General features: G+C 38.3%; 1 protein-coding gene across 1 annotated transcript in view; it reads left to right on the forward strand.

The window, feature by feature from the left end:
- The window catches only part of COL25A1 (collagen, type XXV, alpha 1), a 494338-nt gene extending 483909 nt beyond the window's left edge, over positions 1-10429 (forward strand). Inside the window, exons 31-34 of the mRNA XM_010858552.1 lie at positions 3207-3260; positions 7915-7968; positions 9379-9405; positions 10358-10429. Coding sequence (XP_010856854.1) covers positions 3207-3260; positions 7915-7968; positions 9379-9405; positions 10358-10429 — 207 coding nt within the window. The remainder of the gene's footprint in view (positions 1-3206; positions 3261-7914; positions 7969-9378; positions 9406-10357) is intronic.
- Positions 10430-18537: the final 8108 nt, after the last annotated feature.

The raw sequence follows: 18537 nt of genomic DNA on the forward strand, positions 1-18537 counted from the left end.
GAGTTTGCAGCTGGAATAGATTGTTTTTCTTCCATTTTATATTATTAACTACATCTGAAGCATAAAATGGGGAAATAGTTCTGCAACCTTGCCAAGAGAATTTATAGAACTAGTGCATTGTCTTTCTTAAATACTCCTTGATCAAATCAACGTTTTCAAGGGCTATAAATAAACATTTGAGTTTTGAGATACAAAAGCCATATTTAAAAAGTAATTGTGCTTACTCTTAAAACAAGCATTGAAAATGTCATCTTTTGGTCATACATTATACATAGCCTAGGGATGAGGAAATAAAAGCATGCATTGCCTGAACACAGCATTAGATTTTTAAAGCATTTCCCACTCAGACTCTGATGCTTGATTGTTTGTAGTGAGCTGAGGAACAATGTTTGGGGCAGTTAATTTTTGTTTGGACTCAGGAAATTTTTCTGCCTTTTTCCCATTCCTAGAAGTCCCTCTAGTGGTGACTAATGTGAACACAGTAAGAACAACGCAGAAACAATTATTGTTTGTGTAAAATCCAGAGTCACCCTGACATGTTAAAATTCTGCATTTGTTTTTCATAAATGCTATTTTAACAAGTAAAACTAGAGCTCTTTTCCTCTCCTCTGAAATTATAACTTGATTATTATAATGAGCCCTTACCTAGGAGACTGGCCATTATCTTTTTTCCAGAACCTAAAGAAATATATTGTGAATAGCACAGTCTTTAGAAAATTTAATTTCATATGGAAATTAGCAACCCGGACTGTTACTGGTAACTATTTCAAAGCCCACTTTATAAACCTCATTCACTTGATTTCCAAATAAGAATTTCCTGAATGGAAATGTCATTAAAATGCCATCATCTGTGGGGTGTTTATTGTCATGTGCTTTGTTTTGTTTTTTTAACTAACAATTTGTAGCGATGTGATTTTCATCTCAGAACCCTGTGACTGCGTATTATGTTGTTTGAAGTGTTACATTTGTTCATCAGTACCTCATACTAATCTCTGTTCTTGTCATTTGTGTCACACCCACCAACCCTGCTACACACAGGGAGCATCTGGCTTAGACGGAAAGCCAGGATCCCGGGTGAGTCAGCACCTCAACTTGCTCCAACATGTTTTGTGGCTGTGAATTTTATGCTTTAGGACAGACTCCCATCGAACGATGAGGAGTGCATGGGACTGGAGCGGAAGGAGAAGGTGGACAAAGAGAGTGGCCAAAAAAGGGAGAAGCAGAGGGAACATGGGTGGCAGGCCTGTTTGAGACACAGCCTACACTCCAGAACATCTTCTGAAGCCTGGGTTCAGGTCCGGATAACTTGCAACATGGGAAGAATGACCAGTCTGATTGACTTCATTGTCTTAGAATCCCAGACAGATTTTTTTCATAACCGATGGATACATCCCGCAATTCCATGTGAGAGGCCCTCTGAAGGAATCAAAATCATGTGAAATCATTTTAACTTGTTTTCCTTTTTTATGTTCATGTCTATATTAGAAACGTAGCTTCTTCCCTGGAACTAACTTTCAGATCTCTGTGCATTGAAATGATTCATCTGTCTTCTGTCATTTTGTCTCTTTTCTATGGTTCTTCAGAGCTCCTTCTCTTAAAGTTCAGCTTCAGGTCTTCAATATTTAGAAGTTTTCTGAGGATGAGCTTGGACTTCAGGCAGTAAGAAAGAGATCAAACTTGATGATAATGCAGCAACACTAGAATGAGTTTAAAACCCTGAATTATTTCATGTCACAAGGCTCTAATATTGTAAACAAAAAGAGTAAAAGAGAAATAGGAATACTGTTTAAAAAAATTGTGCTGGAATAGCTCCTATGTTTGTAAATGCCATAACAAATTCATTACAAATCTAAGCATAGTCTTCCTGAAAATGAACAAATATATCTGAGGTCCTTGCTAGATATTTTAAAATAATTTTATTTATTTTATTTTTATTTTTGGCTGTACTGGGTCTTTGTTGCTGCCCAGGCTTTTCGCTAGTTCCGGAGAGTGGGGGCTGCTCTCCAGGTGCAGAGCTCTGTCTTCTGATTGCAGTGGCTTGTCTTGCTGCTGAGCACAGGCTCCAGGGTGCGTGGGCTTCAGTAGTTGCGGCAGGGGCTCAGTAGTTATGGTTCCCGGCCTCTGGAGCGCAGGCGCAATAGTTGTGGTGCAAGGGCTTAGTTGCTCCGCGGCATGTGGGAATCTTCCCAACCCAGGCATTGAACCCATGTCTGCTGCATTGGCAGGCGAAATCTTTACCACTGAGCCACCAGGGAAGCCCCTTGCTACATTTTTAAGCATCAAAAGAAATTCCAAACTCTTCAATTTATTTACTTATTTTTTATTTTATATTTTTGCCACACCCCACGGCTGCAGGATCCTTGTTTCCTGACTAGGCCTCGAACCAATGCCCCCTGTAATGGAAGAGCAAAGTCCTAACCACTGGACCATAGGGGAATTCCCAAGCTCTTCAATTCTAAAAACCTGTTTCAGGACGTTATTATTTTCACTGGACCTCAGTGTTCCTTTGTTCATTCAAATATCGCCTAGTCTGCCACAAAAATCCTAATCCTGAATCAGAAGGCCAGAGGGCAATTATGCCATTAGATCACCTGGCTGCCTGGTTTGTGCCTTGCAAGTTCACAGACCTGAGCCACTGCAGCAGAACCCATGAGAGGAATTCCTTCCTCCTAAGCCCCCTACTCCTTCCAACAGAGCTGAAGAAAGTTTAAACAGTTAAAACATTGTTCTCATTTATTTAATTTTTTTTTTTACTTCTATAACTGTTCAAGCCTCTTAAGCAGCTGAAAACAAGACTTCAGAGCATTTGTGGCCAAGAGGAGTTGGGGGGTAACTGTGGGGCCAGAGAATGGATGTGAATAAGAGGTGATGTGAAGCAAGAACAATTACATTTTTCTTCATATGGTTTTAGGGGCAAAGTGAAGATGTTCCATTTAGCCAGGGAGGAAATAGATAATTAAAGTTGATGCACAGTTTTGTGTGTGTGCCTTTCATTGAAATATGCAGTTATATAAATCATTCCTTTTGCATGAGTTTCTTGAAAACTACTGGCCTGAAAGAATCAAGAATAAAGCAGTTTGAAAGGAGATGTGTCATCTTACTTTCTAAGGCATATTCACCCAGGAAAAGTCCAGGATAAATTATAACTGCATTTCTTACAACCCTTGGGATATGTCTCATATCTTCTTATTTTTATCTTTTTTTAGGGTACAGATGGCCCTATGGGACCCCATGGCCCTGCAGGTCCCAAAGGAGAAAGAGTAAGTCACTCCTGAGGTTATAGAGCTGTGGCCTAAAGAAAACACAAAGTGTGGCTTTTCCTGTTTAGCTGATCTGATATGTTCATTTCCCAGAAGAAATAAAAGACCATCTAATAGTAAATGGAAATAGATACCGTCTTAAGTTCTACTCAAAGTCCTCACACAGGGAGAATGACAGAGTATTAGAATATGACTGCTTTAATTTAAAAAAAAAAGCAAAAACAATGCATATATTTTCATAGCTTAAATAAATAGCTCAGACCATTGCTTCTTAACCCATAAGGAAGATATTTTCATTGGGCCTTTATCCAGAAAGTTGAAGTCAATAGGGCTAAAATTTCCGGGATTATATAATCTGGTTGATAATCTTTTATATAAAGCTCTTGTATTCATTCAGAATAAGTTATAACCTGTTTTTAAGGGAAATTACAAAACCTAAGTATTCTCTGCACAGTTACACATGCTTCTTTTATTTTAAGCAAAAGAATAGCCTTTCTTTAATCATAAGGAAATAATTTTAGTGCTTTTTAAAACAAAAACCTCTTACAACCTCTCTATATCTTTGAGGGGGAAAAAGAAATTCAGTGTAGAAGATAAATATCTGACACAAAAAAGAAATGTACTAAAGCATCAGCAGCTGGTTATCTTTCTAGAACTTCTCTCCCTTTTTGTTCTGTTTTTCTCTCCTTTTCTTTTCCTCACCTTGGAAAACTTAGAAGGTTTTTTTGTGTCTGAGTAGAACTGTGTAATCAATTTCCCCACCATCCAGGATGGATGTAAAGAAAGTATCCTAATAGTGAGGTCTTCAAAATGTTGGGATGATTTGCTGTGCATGTTTGTGGTCTTTTAAAACTAGATAGGAGTTTCATCAGTCTGGGATAATTTGCTTTAAAACAGAGAGCCATATAGAGATTTCTTTGGCATACATTCCAGTCCTATAATATCATGTCCTATAAAGTGAAATCATTTAGTAAATATTTATCACATTACAATATACAAAACACAGGGTACTCTAGTGTGAAATGGAAATGCTCTCCTCCCATTTGTGAAGTCTGTTTTGCTAATTGTTCTAGTGAATTGCATAATACTATTATAATTGATTCATGATCCTATAACCTTTTATTAATACACTGTATATATTTACTCAGTACAGTAAAGGAATCAGCTATATTCCATGATTTAAAAGAGTTTATAATCTAATTGTAGAGGAAAAAAATATCTGCAAGGAATAACTTGGTAATGATGCCAAAATGAACACAAATAGTGCCGACTGTGGATTCAGCGATGAGGAAAGCTGGTGTTACTCAAGAATGCTTCTAGAACGAAGTGACTCCTAAAGGAAGAAATCATATGAGCCTGATTATCACTGTCTTATTCCTAAGATCAAACCAAAGACTTATGAAGATCATCTTACTTAGAAATATTTAAAAGCCAAGAGTCTCACGCTGCTGATGCATTCAAGCATTGTATCAAGAGATTCAGCACGTGGACTAAAAATGGAGCACCAAATCTCAAGTAGTCTATTGGCAGAAGGCCCTGGGACTCAAGAGGGTTTACCGTTTGGTAAATCAGCTGTTACTTCCGAGAGCTCTGCAGTGTCACAAGAGTATCAGGTCTCAGCGCTGGGGCGGAATGCACCAGGGGAGCAAATGAAATGACTAAGAATTTGTGCAGGCATAGTTTAAGTCAAATGGTGTGCAGTGTAAAGTGTTATGCTTATATTTACTCGGCGTGTTAACTATCTTAACTGGATCAGATAGCAGTACTCTCCAAGTGTCCCTCACCCTAAGTGCTAAACTGGAGTGTGATTCTCAGAGTTAATTGGTTGAGGTGCCATCTGGACTCTCTTGAAAAAGTTTCAGATTTTAAAGAGGCAGGAATCAAGAAAGGGGGCCATTCTAGATTAATCCCTCAGTGTAGACAGGCAAATTAAAAATCCTGAATGAAATGAGACAAGCCTAAAAGAAAATAGGTGTTTGATGGACAGTACTGTTTGAGAATTGTCAAATACATGACTAGCAGTATTAGTATGCATGACTAGTAGTAGTAGTATGCATGACTAGCAGTATTGAGTACACGTGACTAGCAGTGTTAGTACACATGACTAGCAGTCTTAGTATACAGCTCCTCAGAGCACCTGATGGTCCTGCCTTCAGCTGATTTCTTCATCTTGGCCTTGTAACTACTTAGAAACTCTGTAGAATGTGTTAAATTTGAGAGAGGTTCAGCATTCTTTTGGAATGAATTAATCCAGGAAAAGAAGTGGCGCATTCAAAACCATGTGTTAATATTTCATTCCTAAAAGTTTTCAAACGAGGACCGTTAGGATGATTTTGGTTCTAAGTGACAGAATCCCAACTCAAAATGGCTTTAAACAGTAAAGAAATTGATAGTTTTATGTAGCAAAATATTCGAAGAAGGAAGTCTAGTCTTTGCTTCTGTGCCCTTTCCCTGGCTGGCTTTGCCTTTTGACCACAGGCAAGCTGGTTACAGTGGTTCCAGACTTCCCCTCTGGAGAGGCATCAGCAGAGAACAAACACAGGGACCCTCTTCTCCTTTATCTTCCTTAGCATCAAGGAAACCTCTGCCCAAGCTTCCCAGCGACTTCCCCTGACACCTCAGTGACCAGAATTGGGTCATATGTCCATTTCTGAAGCAGTCACTGGCGAGGGGGATGCAGTTGTCATTATTAGCTTAAAGTAATTATTTGGGATGGGCAGTTCTATAAATGGAGTTTTCCATAGACAAATGCTTCATGACGGCTTTATTCAAATCAGTCACGGTGTATTAATTTTAAAAACAATAAAGCTGAGGTATTTAATCAGAGGAGGAAGGAGGGACTAGGTATATCTTAATAATCTATGGAGATATTTCAAACTAGATCTACTCTAATCCATTGAGTTTCTTCAAATTAGACAGGCTCCAAGTTATGTGAATTCTCCTTCTAAATCCCCACCTCCCACTACACACACACACATACACACACACACACACACACCGTCACCGTCAGCACCACTACCTTGTAAAAAAAATCATAAATAACACTGCCAGATGGCAGCACTTATTTTGAATAAGTACTCTTTGGGTTGCCAAGCCCTTCATTAAAAACAAGACCTTTAACTGTATAATAACAATGACAGTTATTATTTATGGACATATTATTTAGCAAAATATATTTCATAGTTTATAATAACATTTCATCTTTAGAAAAATTACTGCAGAACATGTATTCTTCTGATTTTACAGCCAATGAAACAGACACAGAAAGGTTAAGAAAATTACTCAAGGCCGCACGACTAGTAAGTGCCAGAACTGGCATTCAAATTTAAATCTGTTTCATTTCAAAGCCTGGCTACTTTACTGAATGCAACTCCTGTTCTTTCAGTAATAAACATGAAGTAATAATGGAACTTTTACTAAGTTCAACAAGATTTTATTGTATTTATTCCCAGTAATCTGATACTATATGTGCCTCTAAGTGACAGTGTTAATTAGCACCAACAACTCCTAAATTTAAAGATTGTTAACAGTGAGTTGAAATTTGCCCCCATGGCAATCTAGAGAGTAGAGAAACACAGAATAACCCTTGGATCTGTATGCACAGTTATCAGCTGAATTTGTCATTTTACCCTTGAAAAAGATTTAGCACCTTTATACTTCCTCAAGGGTGGTGATAAAAGAAGGTAACATTTTCTGTTTGGCCCTTGTATAAACATCGCCATTCCTCCTCAAGTTTTTATTCTATGGACTGTCAAACTTTGGAGATGGCAGCAGAAGAAAATACTACTTGAAATGCAGAACATTTATTTCTCTATTATCACAATTATATCATATTCCTGGAACCACCTCCAATTGCACTTTTATAAGTGTTCAGATTACTGTCTAAGCCAAGGTAAACTATTCTCCTTCGAGAGGTACATGGAGAGAGCGATGAAGGCAGTAAATTCCTACATTATCAAGCATTGAAGAGAAGGCATAAAAGTTTTTAAACCCTCTTTTTCATAAAGGAAGAAAAACATGCACGACTGTACTGATTTGACTTGATTCATTAATTCTACAAATATTTACTGATGTGCCAGACACTATTTAAGCTGTGGGCATGCAGTAGGGAACAAAGCCAGGATCCGGATACCCTGATGTGCATATTCTAAGGAAGGACTCAGCAGAGGATAGACAATTTATAACATGGGTATGTCTCCCGGTATATGAGCACTCTCAAGTAAAATACAACTCACGTAGGATGGAGGGGAGGGGAGTAAAGGAGGAAAGGCTTGCTGAAGAGGAGACATTTGGTAGGAAGAAAAAAAAACATTTTATCCTTACATTTTTGAAAGAGTAGTAACTTAAAATAATTAGTAATGAATAAACATTTCACATGAATGCCAAAGAAACCCAAGCACAGCACATTAGATAGGCAAGTCCTTTTGCACAGTTGGACAGCGTCAGTCTGACCTACAGCCCTTTCAGAGGTGATTCTGTAAAATGCACTAATATTTTCTTTTGCTGTATCACTGGCAGCAACCCTGGAAGAGTCTGCCTTTTTAGAATTTTGATAGAATGATGCTTCAAATAGAGGCTTTAGACACAAAGCATTAGAGAAAGTGTATGAATATAGACGTTTGTGTATGATCGGAACTCTCATCTTTTATTATAGGGTGAAAAAGGAGCTATGGGAGAGCCGGGACCCCGAGGGCCGTATGGTCTGCCCGTGAGTTCTGTGTCTCGCGATGTTTCCCCCAGCATGTGTAGACGATCTGTTACTGGCGCAGTTAACTCTCCCCTCATGGGCAGACTAATCCCATTAGAGGAGCAAAGAGCAACCCGCTAATTCTCTTCAACACCAGTGTAACCGTGTGTTTCAGAGATAGGTCATATTTGTGCCATGTTCTCACACTCAGGTACACTCATCCACGTGCTTCACAAGACTGAGAGGATCAGAGGCTGTCCATGAGATGGACAGGGCTAAGCTGAAAGCAGGATTTGGGGCCATCTGACTGGACGGGTACTTGGCCTTTCCGTGGGAGGTCATTGTACCAGAAGTGGGTGTGGAAGCTTTATTTAAAACAGCTGTCTTCAGACTTTATCCATTCTCACAGATAACTTACAAAAACTGCTCTTGCTAATAAAAGTTATTTCTAAATGGATATTTACAATGGTTTTGCTGTTTCTGACCTTTCTAAATCACTGTGATGACAAGTGATCTTCAGAACAGAGAATGTTTGATAGTGTTCTATCTTCTGAAAATTCTCAGTTACCCCCACTTCAAATTGAGGGCCTGGGGTCTGCTTCAGAATATTCTTTTTAGGATAATTGTGAATGATGCAATGGGGTAAGATAGGACTTCAGTAGAAGCACATACTTACTGTCATCTCGAGGTTTTTAACCACTGTGTAGCTTCCACATACCTTGCACATTCTAGTTTTTATAAACTGAAATAAAAGCGTCAGCCGTGATTATTTGAGTGCTAAAAGAGATGCCGATTTTGAAATAGATTTCAAAATCTAATTGATGGAATCAAGCATCTTCTCAGCAACTTTTGGGTGGATCCATTGTGTGACCCTGGTCATTGCCCAGAAAATCTGCTCCACAGGAGTGAATGGATAGGAGACCATTCATCTACAAACAGTTTTTAAATTGTGAGCTTCACACCCTCAATATTTATAGACAAAGTGCACATCTAGACAAACGAAAGCTGTATTTAACAAACAGTTTTCACATTCTTTGCTCACTCATTTATTAAGCTGTCAAAGTAAAGTAGTTTTGATTTCCATATTCTATTAGTGCTTGTGCGTTTTTAAATCAACTAAACAGTATTTTTGCTTTTGACTTACTCCTAGATAAGTAACTTGGATACCAAGAATTAAACTTCAGCAAAATATCACACTATTTAACCTGATACATACTAAAACATGTTCATCACCCTTAACTGCAACATTAACAGTCGCTTCACTCGATTTAGTGGAAGAAATTTGCATTACTAATCAATAGAGGATTTTTTTCACTTTTCTGAATTAGTTGTTTTAATACTAGTGTTGCATGTCCAGGCAGCCTTAAATAGAACAATAGCCTATTCATGAAACGTAGGAACACTAATGTAGCTACTGTGGTTCTTTGGCAGGGGAAAGATGGAGAGCCTGGTCTTGATGTAAGTAAAACATACAGTAAACATCTTCCCATTATAATAGATGCTGATGGTCTCCATCGTCAATCACAGCAAGAATAGTTCTAATTTTTTTCTGTGCACAGTTATGCATACAGCATATGTTGCTGTGCATGTAGACAGCAATATGAAATCTACCGCTAGTGTCTGCATGAGATAGACATGGAGGCAAAGACCATAATTAGTTTGGTATAAAATTAATAACTGACAGTTGATATACTCCAAAATACTTTCCCAAATTAGAGACACTCAACATCTGTGGCTGAACCACTTATTTTAAAATATGCATAAAATTGAAACATCTTTTACATGCTACCCTTAGGGAAATGGTTATGTTTATTTTTAAAGCTGTTATACGGTATTTTTCTTTTTAGCATTAAAGTCTCTATATATCTTATAGTAACATAATTTTCTAAAAATAATGTTAAAGTCAATCCGTCTTGAAATGTTTACTGCTCGTCCTGTATTATGTGAACAATAGCAGGAGCAAAAGTGTTAGTAGTAATTGTGTATCAGGCACCTGTGGTGTGCAGACATCATTCTGGTACTTTATATACATCTTCGAGTTTAATGCTCACATTGGGAGTTGTGTAGTAAATATTAACCTCATTTTATGGTCAAAGGACTAAAATGCTGAGGTGAGTGATTTGCCCACAGCCACACAAATCCAAGAACGTGCCATGATTCACACTAGGGTCCTAATATTCTCTCCACTCCATTTCTTTGGAGAAGCAGCAAGAAACCTTTGTTTATAGATACTTGAGATGTTAGGAAACTGTTATTTCCAAGTACTACTTTACCCGTCTAAGTTTTGAGATTTGGGGCCATGCCATGTTTCTTTATATTTGCGTTCGGAAACATGAAATCTTATTTCTTTCAGTATGGTTTTGCCACAGTTACATCAATAGATCTTTTTGGTTTGCTTTTTGTCCTGTAGGGTTTCCCTGGTCCACGAGGCGAGAAGGGTGACCTGGGAGAAAAGGGGGAAAAGGTGACCTCTCCAACCTAGCATGTGCCTGCTTGATTTTTCTGCTTCTGTCTGCTTTGCTGTTCAAGCTGTGTGATTCTTTCTTACATCTCATCTTTCTCCATCCTGTGCTCCAAAAAGACACTGATGTCTGATCTAATGAACCAGGTCTTCACAGAGGAATAAAGAAGGCTACACTGAAAGAAATGAGGGCACTGTTAGTGTAAAAGAAAAGAATTATAATCCCCCGAAAACCAGGCTACAATTTTTTGGACTACCTGACACCAATTAGTTGAAAAACTGAAGTTTCCAGGAGGTGTCAAAAATGAGAGGGGCAGGCATTTATTACATTAATAATATTAAATAGCGCAAATCTGCAACAGTCTTCTGGCAGAGCTCACCTAAGCCTATAAAGCCAGCACCTCATTTATCTCCACAACATTCACGGTAGAGACAGGATATGTCCTGTATCTTGATTTTTTTAGTTGGAAAGTGGAAGACAAGCATTGTTTCTGAGACCATTACACAGGGACCAGGACTTGTTGCCTTCAAACACCACAGGCATTTTAAATGAAGATATTAGTGTATTTTATGAGACTGGTTTTTAGGTTCTATCTCAAGATAGATAAGGAGCCAATATCAGACAAAATGGTTTTATGTCTGGAAACAAAGTTTGGATTATGGCTATTTTAAACCACTTTTTCTTCTTTGAAGAATAGTTATATATAGTTTTATATATATATATATATGACACAGATGAAGAAGGGGGAAAAAAAAGAAACCTCTATAGAATAATGAAAATCCTAAAGTGGCTGAATTGTACTTCCACAGTTCAAATTTAAACCAATTCTCTTTCTCAGATTGGGCTTCCCATGTGGCTCAGTGGTAAAGAATCAGCCTTCCAGTATTGGCAGGAGATGCAGGAGACACAGGTTCGATCCCTGGGACAGGAAGATCCCCTGGAGGAGGAAATGGCAACTCACTCCAGTATTCTTGCCTGGAAAATCCCCTGGACAGAGGAGCCTGTCAGGCTACAGTCCATGGGGTCACAAAGAGTAGGACGTGACTGAATGACTGAACACACACACACACACACAGAGTTCTCAGATTAATTTATGCTCTACTTAACACACTATTTTCAAAACCCTATAAATTCTCTTTAACAGTGAAGTTCATAGATGTTAAAAAGCAAGGCCAAATGAGAGTTGCCCCAAAAAGGTATTAAGCCTTCTGTGTATTCTTTGGGCTTTAAACAATACTTAGCTTCCCACTCCTAGGAAAGTGCATGTGAGTGGTTATATAAAACATCACTATCATCGTTGTCAACATCATCATATTTATTGATGTGTTTTTATGTTTTTCCTAGAGCTTTACATATGAGAGTCTTGTAATCTTCATAACAACCCCCTAAGGGTGGCGTTATCATTGTCCCCATTTCATAGGCAAGGAAACTGAGGCATAAAAAAGTTCTTGTATTCTGAACTGTAAATTGTAACTATGAAATATACATGTTTTGAGGTAAAAGCTTTGGGCCCAAGGTGTGTGTGTGTGTGTGTGCCTTCAAGATTATAGACATTTATTTTATACTTACCTAATGGATTATATGAGTCTAAAACTTCATCCACTCAAAATAATGTTAGTATTATGAAGATATTCATTCTAATGATCTTTTAAACAAAGAAGAAATTACCAGTATTATAACTTGTGAAAACCTAAAGCTACAAATTTAATCCTCAGAATAATGTTAATCACTCAATACAAAAGTATTTCTGTACTTCAGATTCCATTATTAGAAGTTTTATACTTAGGAAATTAGATCCAAATGTGAGCCCTTTATGTATATCATTCTTTGACAGTGGAGATAAAAATTAGCAAGAGCCCCTATGTATTTATATCCACAAAGACACAGTTGCAAAACTATGCTGATTAATAATAACACTGACACATTATTCTCTACAATAGTATCTGTTTTCCATAAAGCTTGAGGTTCACTAAAATATTGGTAAAAAATGATTCCCTGAGCCTGTTACAGTCAGCATTCATATGACAACGCTTTTTCATTGAATGATTAATCTGAGTTGATTAACCAATCAAAGGAATGGAGTCCTAAATTAGTAACACCCAGCATACCTGGTGTCGGTCACACCTATGTGAGGAGGAGCCCACTGCCTCTCAAATAAGTCTAAGTCAGTTTTATGTCACAGAACAGATGTTATTTGCTGAAGAAGAGTGTTGATTCATCTCGCATGCGTGAGCAATTTACTCCCAAAGCTCCTCCCATCGTCCTTCCTATCACACCTGCTTTCATTTCATGTCACCCTGGCATCTCGAGTCTTTGTTTTTGATTGCGATCAACTAAGCCACACAGAATTTCTCTTTCCCCGATAGTAGAGAAACCCAACTGGTTTTGATTCTGAGCCTTCTGATGCAATCTTTTTGGCACACAGGAGATCAATGTGGAGTTTCACTCACACAGTCAGAACGAATGCATTAATTTGAATGCATATCTCATCTATATCTGTTATGTATATGTCTTTGAATATTAATGCTGTTTTGCTTCTGAAATTATTCAGATTTACTGTATCTGTCATCCTGATTGCAGAATGAATATACTCATTTAAATATGTATTGCATAGTATTTTGTATTCTGCACTGCACCAGCTTCTTGTCTATAAATATGCAGAGATATTTATGCTAATATGAAACAGCTGAGATACATTCCTTCCTTCGCCTCCTTTTGCCTCCTTTCCTTAATTCCATGCAAACTTCCACAACCTTTACCTTGATTCCTAAATACTAATTCCCATGGCTACATTCCCACTATGTAATTATCCTGCCTACCTCATTTTTAATATTAGCTCAACTGAATCCAAACTGCTTTTCCCCTCTGGAACAAAACTTTTTTTTCTTTTGCTTTTGTTACCTTGTGAGTAAGCTGGAAACCCATTTACCATTGTGAATACCTGGCATGACATCAAATAAGCAATTAAAAAACATCTCTTGGTTTATAAATAAGTCTATTTCTCCAACTGACATTGCTAAGAAATCTTAGCACTTTTAAAATTTATTTACCTGACACAATCAGGGAAGTATTTTTTTTAGTTTCCTTAAAAAGAATGTTAAAAGAAAGAGAAGGATCTTTTTTAACACACTGTGTTTAAATGAGAGCTACAAAAAATGATGTCAGAAAGTTGGATACATTTCAAAAAGATACAAATATTTTTTCCTTTTCCTCTGGCTCATGTAACTTTCATCTCTTATAGGATTAGGGTGGGAAAAAAGTTGGTAGGTACTGCAGATTGGCTGTGAAAGCCTCCATTATTCCTCTCAACTTCCCCTGCCACCGGCTGACTTCAATACAGTTGGTGTCTGCCGTCTTCACCGGAGCTGTGGCGGGAACACCTCATTCACAAGGACCCTAGCATTGGGTCTAAGTCAGCACTGATCCTCCTTTCTGACGTGTCAGCTTTTAAGTTCTTCTTTCATCTTGCTGAGTCTTTTTAATGAAATCTTGTATTTCACTCCCCAGAATCCATCGCCACGCTGAAAGTCTGTTTTTTCATAACGTCATGCCTTATCTAAACCAGAAAACGGTGGTAAATGCCCTTCCAGACTTTCATTGGCTAAACCATCTTTTGAATCACCATTACTTCCCCCCACCCGAAATAAAAACTGTCTTTTATTTAAACCCTTGTATCCACAGGGGGAAAAGGGAAAGAAAGGCAAAAAGGGGCCTAAAGGGGAGAAAGGAGAACAGGGTGCTCCTGGATTAGATGCACCGTGCCCGTTGGTATGTCTGACTTGTGCAACCGTCTCCAGGTGCCCCATGCGGAGGCTGAGCTGGGAGAGGAGCAAGCTGGAGGGGCCGTACCAGCGCAGTTCTGATTGGGTCTGTTTTCAAAAGACAAAAAGCATTTTATTTTGTTATGGGAGTATAGCCGATTAACAATGCTGTGATACTTTCAGGTGGACAGCAAAGGGACCCACCCATACACATACATGTATCCACTCTCCTGTTTGGGGTCTTTTAACATAGACTTTAAAGTCCCTCGGGTTTTCCTGGTGTGTGCCACCCTTTGCCTCTGGTCACCAGCTCTTCTTGGGTTTCTCAGCAGTCAAGGATTGATGTGCATCCAGGGGGTGAATGCAGGATCAGAGGAGAAACCAGGACTCTTCCCTCAAGCTCCCCAGAGCAGGTCCAGGTGCCCAGACAAGCCCTGGTTATAGGACCACGTCAAGCTCTGTTGTCTTTTGTCCAACCTCGCTGGCTGTTGCCTTTCCCTTCAGAGTTGCTCCTCTCCCAGTCTTTTGTTACCGTGGTTATTTCTTTAGCAGGATTTGTGCTCAAGTGATTTCTTCTGTTTAGTAACGTTATGAGTTAATCTTTACAAACAGGGATTCCGTGGCGTTAAGGGGGAAAAAGGGGAGCCAGGCCAGCCTGGCCTGGATGGGCTGGATGCCCCTTGCCAATTGGTACAGTATTTCTCTTTCCTACCACCCTGCATGCCATTCCTTTGTTTATTACGCATTCATCCCTCTCAGTGTAAAGTGGTACTTCCAGAGCAAGCTTTCCATGATAAACACACCACATGCATGTGCATGAATAGCTCCTTCAGCGACTCTGCAGAGTGAAGAGAGCATGTGTTTCAATCAGTGACTGCGAACTAACCTCCTGACGTTGTTCTCACAGCTGACACGGCCGCCATGTCTGTGTCCTGGGGAATGTCAATTTATCCAGTAACTATTTCAAGATGACATTAAAAGTACATTAAAAAAAAGTAAAGGTACAGCTAGGCTTTAACTTTGGGTTTTTCCCCTAAAGTTAGCTTTTTTTCTTTAAAAGAAATAAAGGCATTTTTGCCACTTCCACTAAATTCCTGTCAGGCTGTAAATAAGGCCAAACCTACAAAGTTAAGCTTCTATGGTCAAGATTTAACCAGTTCGAGGGAATGCTGTTAAGAGACCATAGAGACAAAAACCAAACTTCTTGAAGCTTCTAAAGGTGATAATAGTCTGTAGCCCATATCCTCTTCTTTGTCACATAACCTTTTCAATTTAATGGCCTCTCCTTTTGAAACTCACTTTCCTAAAGTAGAAAGATCTTCCCTACCTCCATTTGGCATGAACTCAAAATCCTTCTTACACTAAAATCTAAAATTCTACTGGGTGATCCTTCTCCTTGTACCAATCTGGCATTACCAATTTTTTCCCAAATAAAGTCATTTTAAGGTTGTTTTTTTTTTAAAAAAAACAATTAAAAAGTATATTCTGACTTTCTGAGGTGTAAAGGAAAATTGTATGATTGTGTTGATGGTTATATTTGGTCTGCATGTTCTCGTATTATTCTTAAGTACTAAGCATGATTCTTTAAAGATAAATTTATGCTTCTCAAGTCTTTTAAGAGATTGCATAAGAGAGGAAATTTTTATTCAGTCAATAATTGCAGTTAGATTTCCATATGATGTGCCCGGTCTTTTATTTTGTTTGCTTGATATTGACAATAAATAATAGTTTACAATCATTTCGCTGGGAGAAAACACAAGCATGCTTCATAGTATGTCAGTTCTTCTTGTCTTATTTATATCATTTGTATCTGAAGAGTGCTTACACCTTAAGTGAAAATAAATTTTGCAACATTTTTGTTTATTCAGGACTTGTTAATTGGCTTCTGAAGAATTTCAATTAAAAAATTGACAAAGACTTTGGATAACATTTTACTGTAAAGATATAAACACTACTTATTTTTTACTCCAATCAATTTAATGGTCTACTTTTTCTGCTTTCAATCTAGAAAAGTTGAAAAATACGCCATGTGAAGAGCTATAAACTTCAGATAGAAATGGTTCATCACTGATTACTCATCATTATTATGCATTTAGCCATAAAACATAGTGATCAGGAAGAGAAGTTATTTTCATTTATTGAATAAAGATAATTATAAAAGGCATTTTAATGAAATTAAGAGAAATAGTACAGATTTATTATCTAAAGATATAACTAAGTAGACCACTAGGTTTTACAAATCATTGTTCAACGTTAAGGATAAATATTTGTATATTTTATTTATTTGCAAAATGTGTACTCACTTTGGAAAACATTTGAATTTCCTTCATTTTAACTAGTGTTGGGTAGTCTATTAGGGGTGGATAAAAGATGCCTATGACTAAAGCCACCTAACAGCTATAAATCCATTGTTAAGCCTCTGAGCTTATTAATTATGAAGTATGATAACTTTTGTGGAAGCTGAGGAATTTTTATTCTTCTTTTTAAAATAGGGGCCAGATGGATTACCCATGCCTGGCTGTTGGCAAAAGGTAGGCATTACGGAGTTATTTCTAAAAGAAGCACTCTCCCTTTCTCTTCACCTGGCCTAGCCCTTTCCATTTAGAACAGATTTTTTTTTTTAATTTCACATTCTTGGAATGTATATGGGTATTAAAAAGCAAAAGCTTCCATCTCTGGAATACCTTTTGATGGTGTTTGCTGCTAATTTATTTCTAAATGGATAAGTGAAAATAGTACCTAGCAAACACTGTAATTTGGACCTCTCCTTATTTAATCTTTTCTTCAAAATGGAAAGGGGCAGTGCATCTTGACAATGGTTTGCTTGTGTCAAATTCCTTTTCTTCCTATTGTTTCAAATTATTCTTAATTGTGATTCCTTTCCTATTTATACTCAATTACTTAGATAAAATATGCAAATACACGGTAGAACCCTGTCGATCAATATTAGTCACAAAGCTGAGAAAGCAGAAAATGTAAGAATGATTTTTTTATTCAAAGATGCCTTGATTTATTTAGGAGAATATGGTTATATTTAAGTTGATATACTTTATGATAGCAGTTTGCTCTAGACTCTGCATTTGGCCACCCATAGTCACCATGTGTATATTCAGTAGAGAAGGGAACTTATTCTTCATAGAGAACCTGTGTAAAAAGGCTGTGTGATAAGCCCTTTCATATAGGTGACATCACTTTAATCCTTATCATAATCCTATAGGGTATCACTGGGCTTTCCATGTGACTCAGTGGTAAAGAATCCACCTGCCAATATTGGCAGGAGATGCAGGTTCGATCCTTGGGTCAGGAAGATCCCCTGGAGGAGGAAATGGCACCCAGCTCCAGTATTCTTGCTGGGGAAATCCCATGGACGGAGGAGCCTGGTGACACAACTGGGCACACAGCACAGGGTGTTAGTAACCCCAGTGACGCTGTGAGGGAAATGAAATGCAGAAAAGTTAAGTAACCTCCAAGGGCACAGACCTAGTATGTTACAGAACTAGAAGTAGACAGTGGAAAGCAGTGGCAGAACTTTGCGGAGGGAAGAGATCTGTGTACTGTGCTGTGCAGAGAATACCAAACCTTTACACTGTAACGGTGCAAACCTCAGCATAAAGCACTGTGCATACGCTACCTAAGGTTAAAGGAATTCCACTGATGTGAAAATGAGCTGAGGGAAGTATCAGTTCAGTTCAGTTCAGTTCAATTGCTCAGTCATGTCCGACTCTTCATGACCCCATGCATCGCAGCATGCCAGGCCTCCCTGTCCATCACCAACTCCCAGAGTTCACTCAGACTCACGTCCATCGAGTCAGTGATGCCATCCAGCCATCTCATCCTGTCATCCCCTTCTCCTCCTGCCCCCAATCCCTCCCAGCATCAGATTCTTTTCTAATGAGTCAACTCTTCGCATGAGGTGGCCAAAGTACTGGAGTTTCAGCTTTAGCATCATTCCTTCCAAAGAACACCCAGGACTGATCTCCTTTAGAATGGACTGGTTGGATCTCCTTGCAGTCCAAGGGATTCTCAAGAGTCTTCTCCAACACCACTTCAACAACACCACTTCAAAAGCATCAATTCTTCAGCACTCAGCTTCTTCACAGTCCAACTCTCACATCCATACATGACCACTGGAAAAATCATAGCCTTGACTAGACCAACCTTTGTTGGCAAAGTAATGTCTCTGCTTTTGAATATGCTATCTAGGTTGGTCATAACTTTCCTTCCAAGGAGTAAGTGTCTTTTAATTTCATGGCTGCAGTCACCATCTGCAGTGATTTTGGAGCCCCAAAAATAAAGTCTGCTACTGTTTCCCCATCTATTTCCCATGAAGTGATGGGACCAGATGCCATGATCTTCGTTTTCTGAAT

Source organism: Bison bison, unplaced genomic scaffold (genome assembly GCF_000754665.1).
Source record: "Bison bison bison isolate TAMUID 2011002044 unplaced genomic scaffold, Bison_UMD1.0 scf7180017864389, whole genome shotgun sequence".
In the NCBI taxonomy this organism is placed as follows: Eukaryota; Metazoa; Chordata; class Mammalia; order Artiodactyla; family Bovidae; genus Bison; species Bison bison.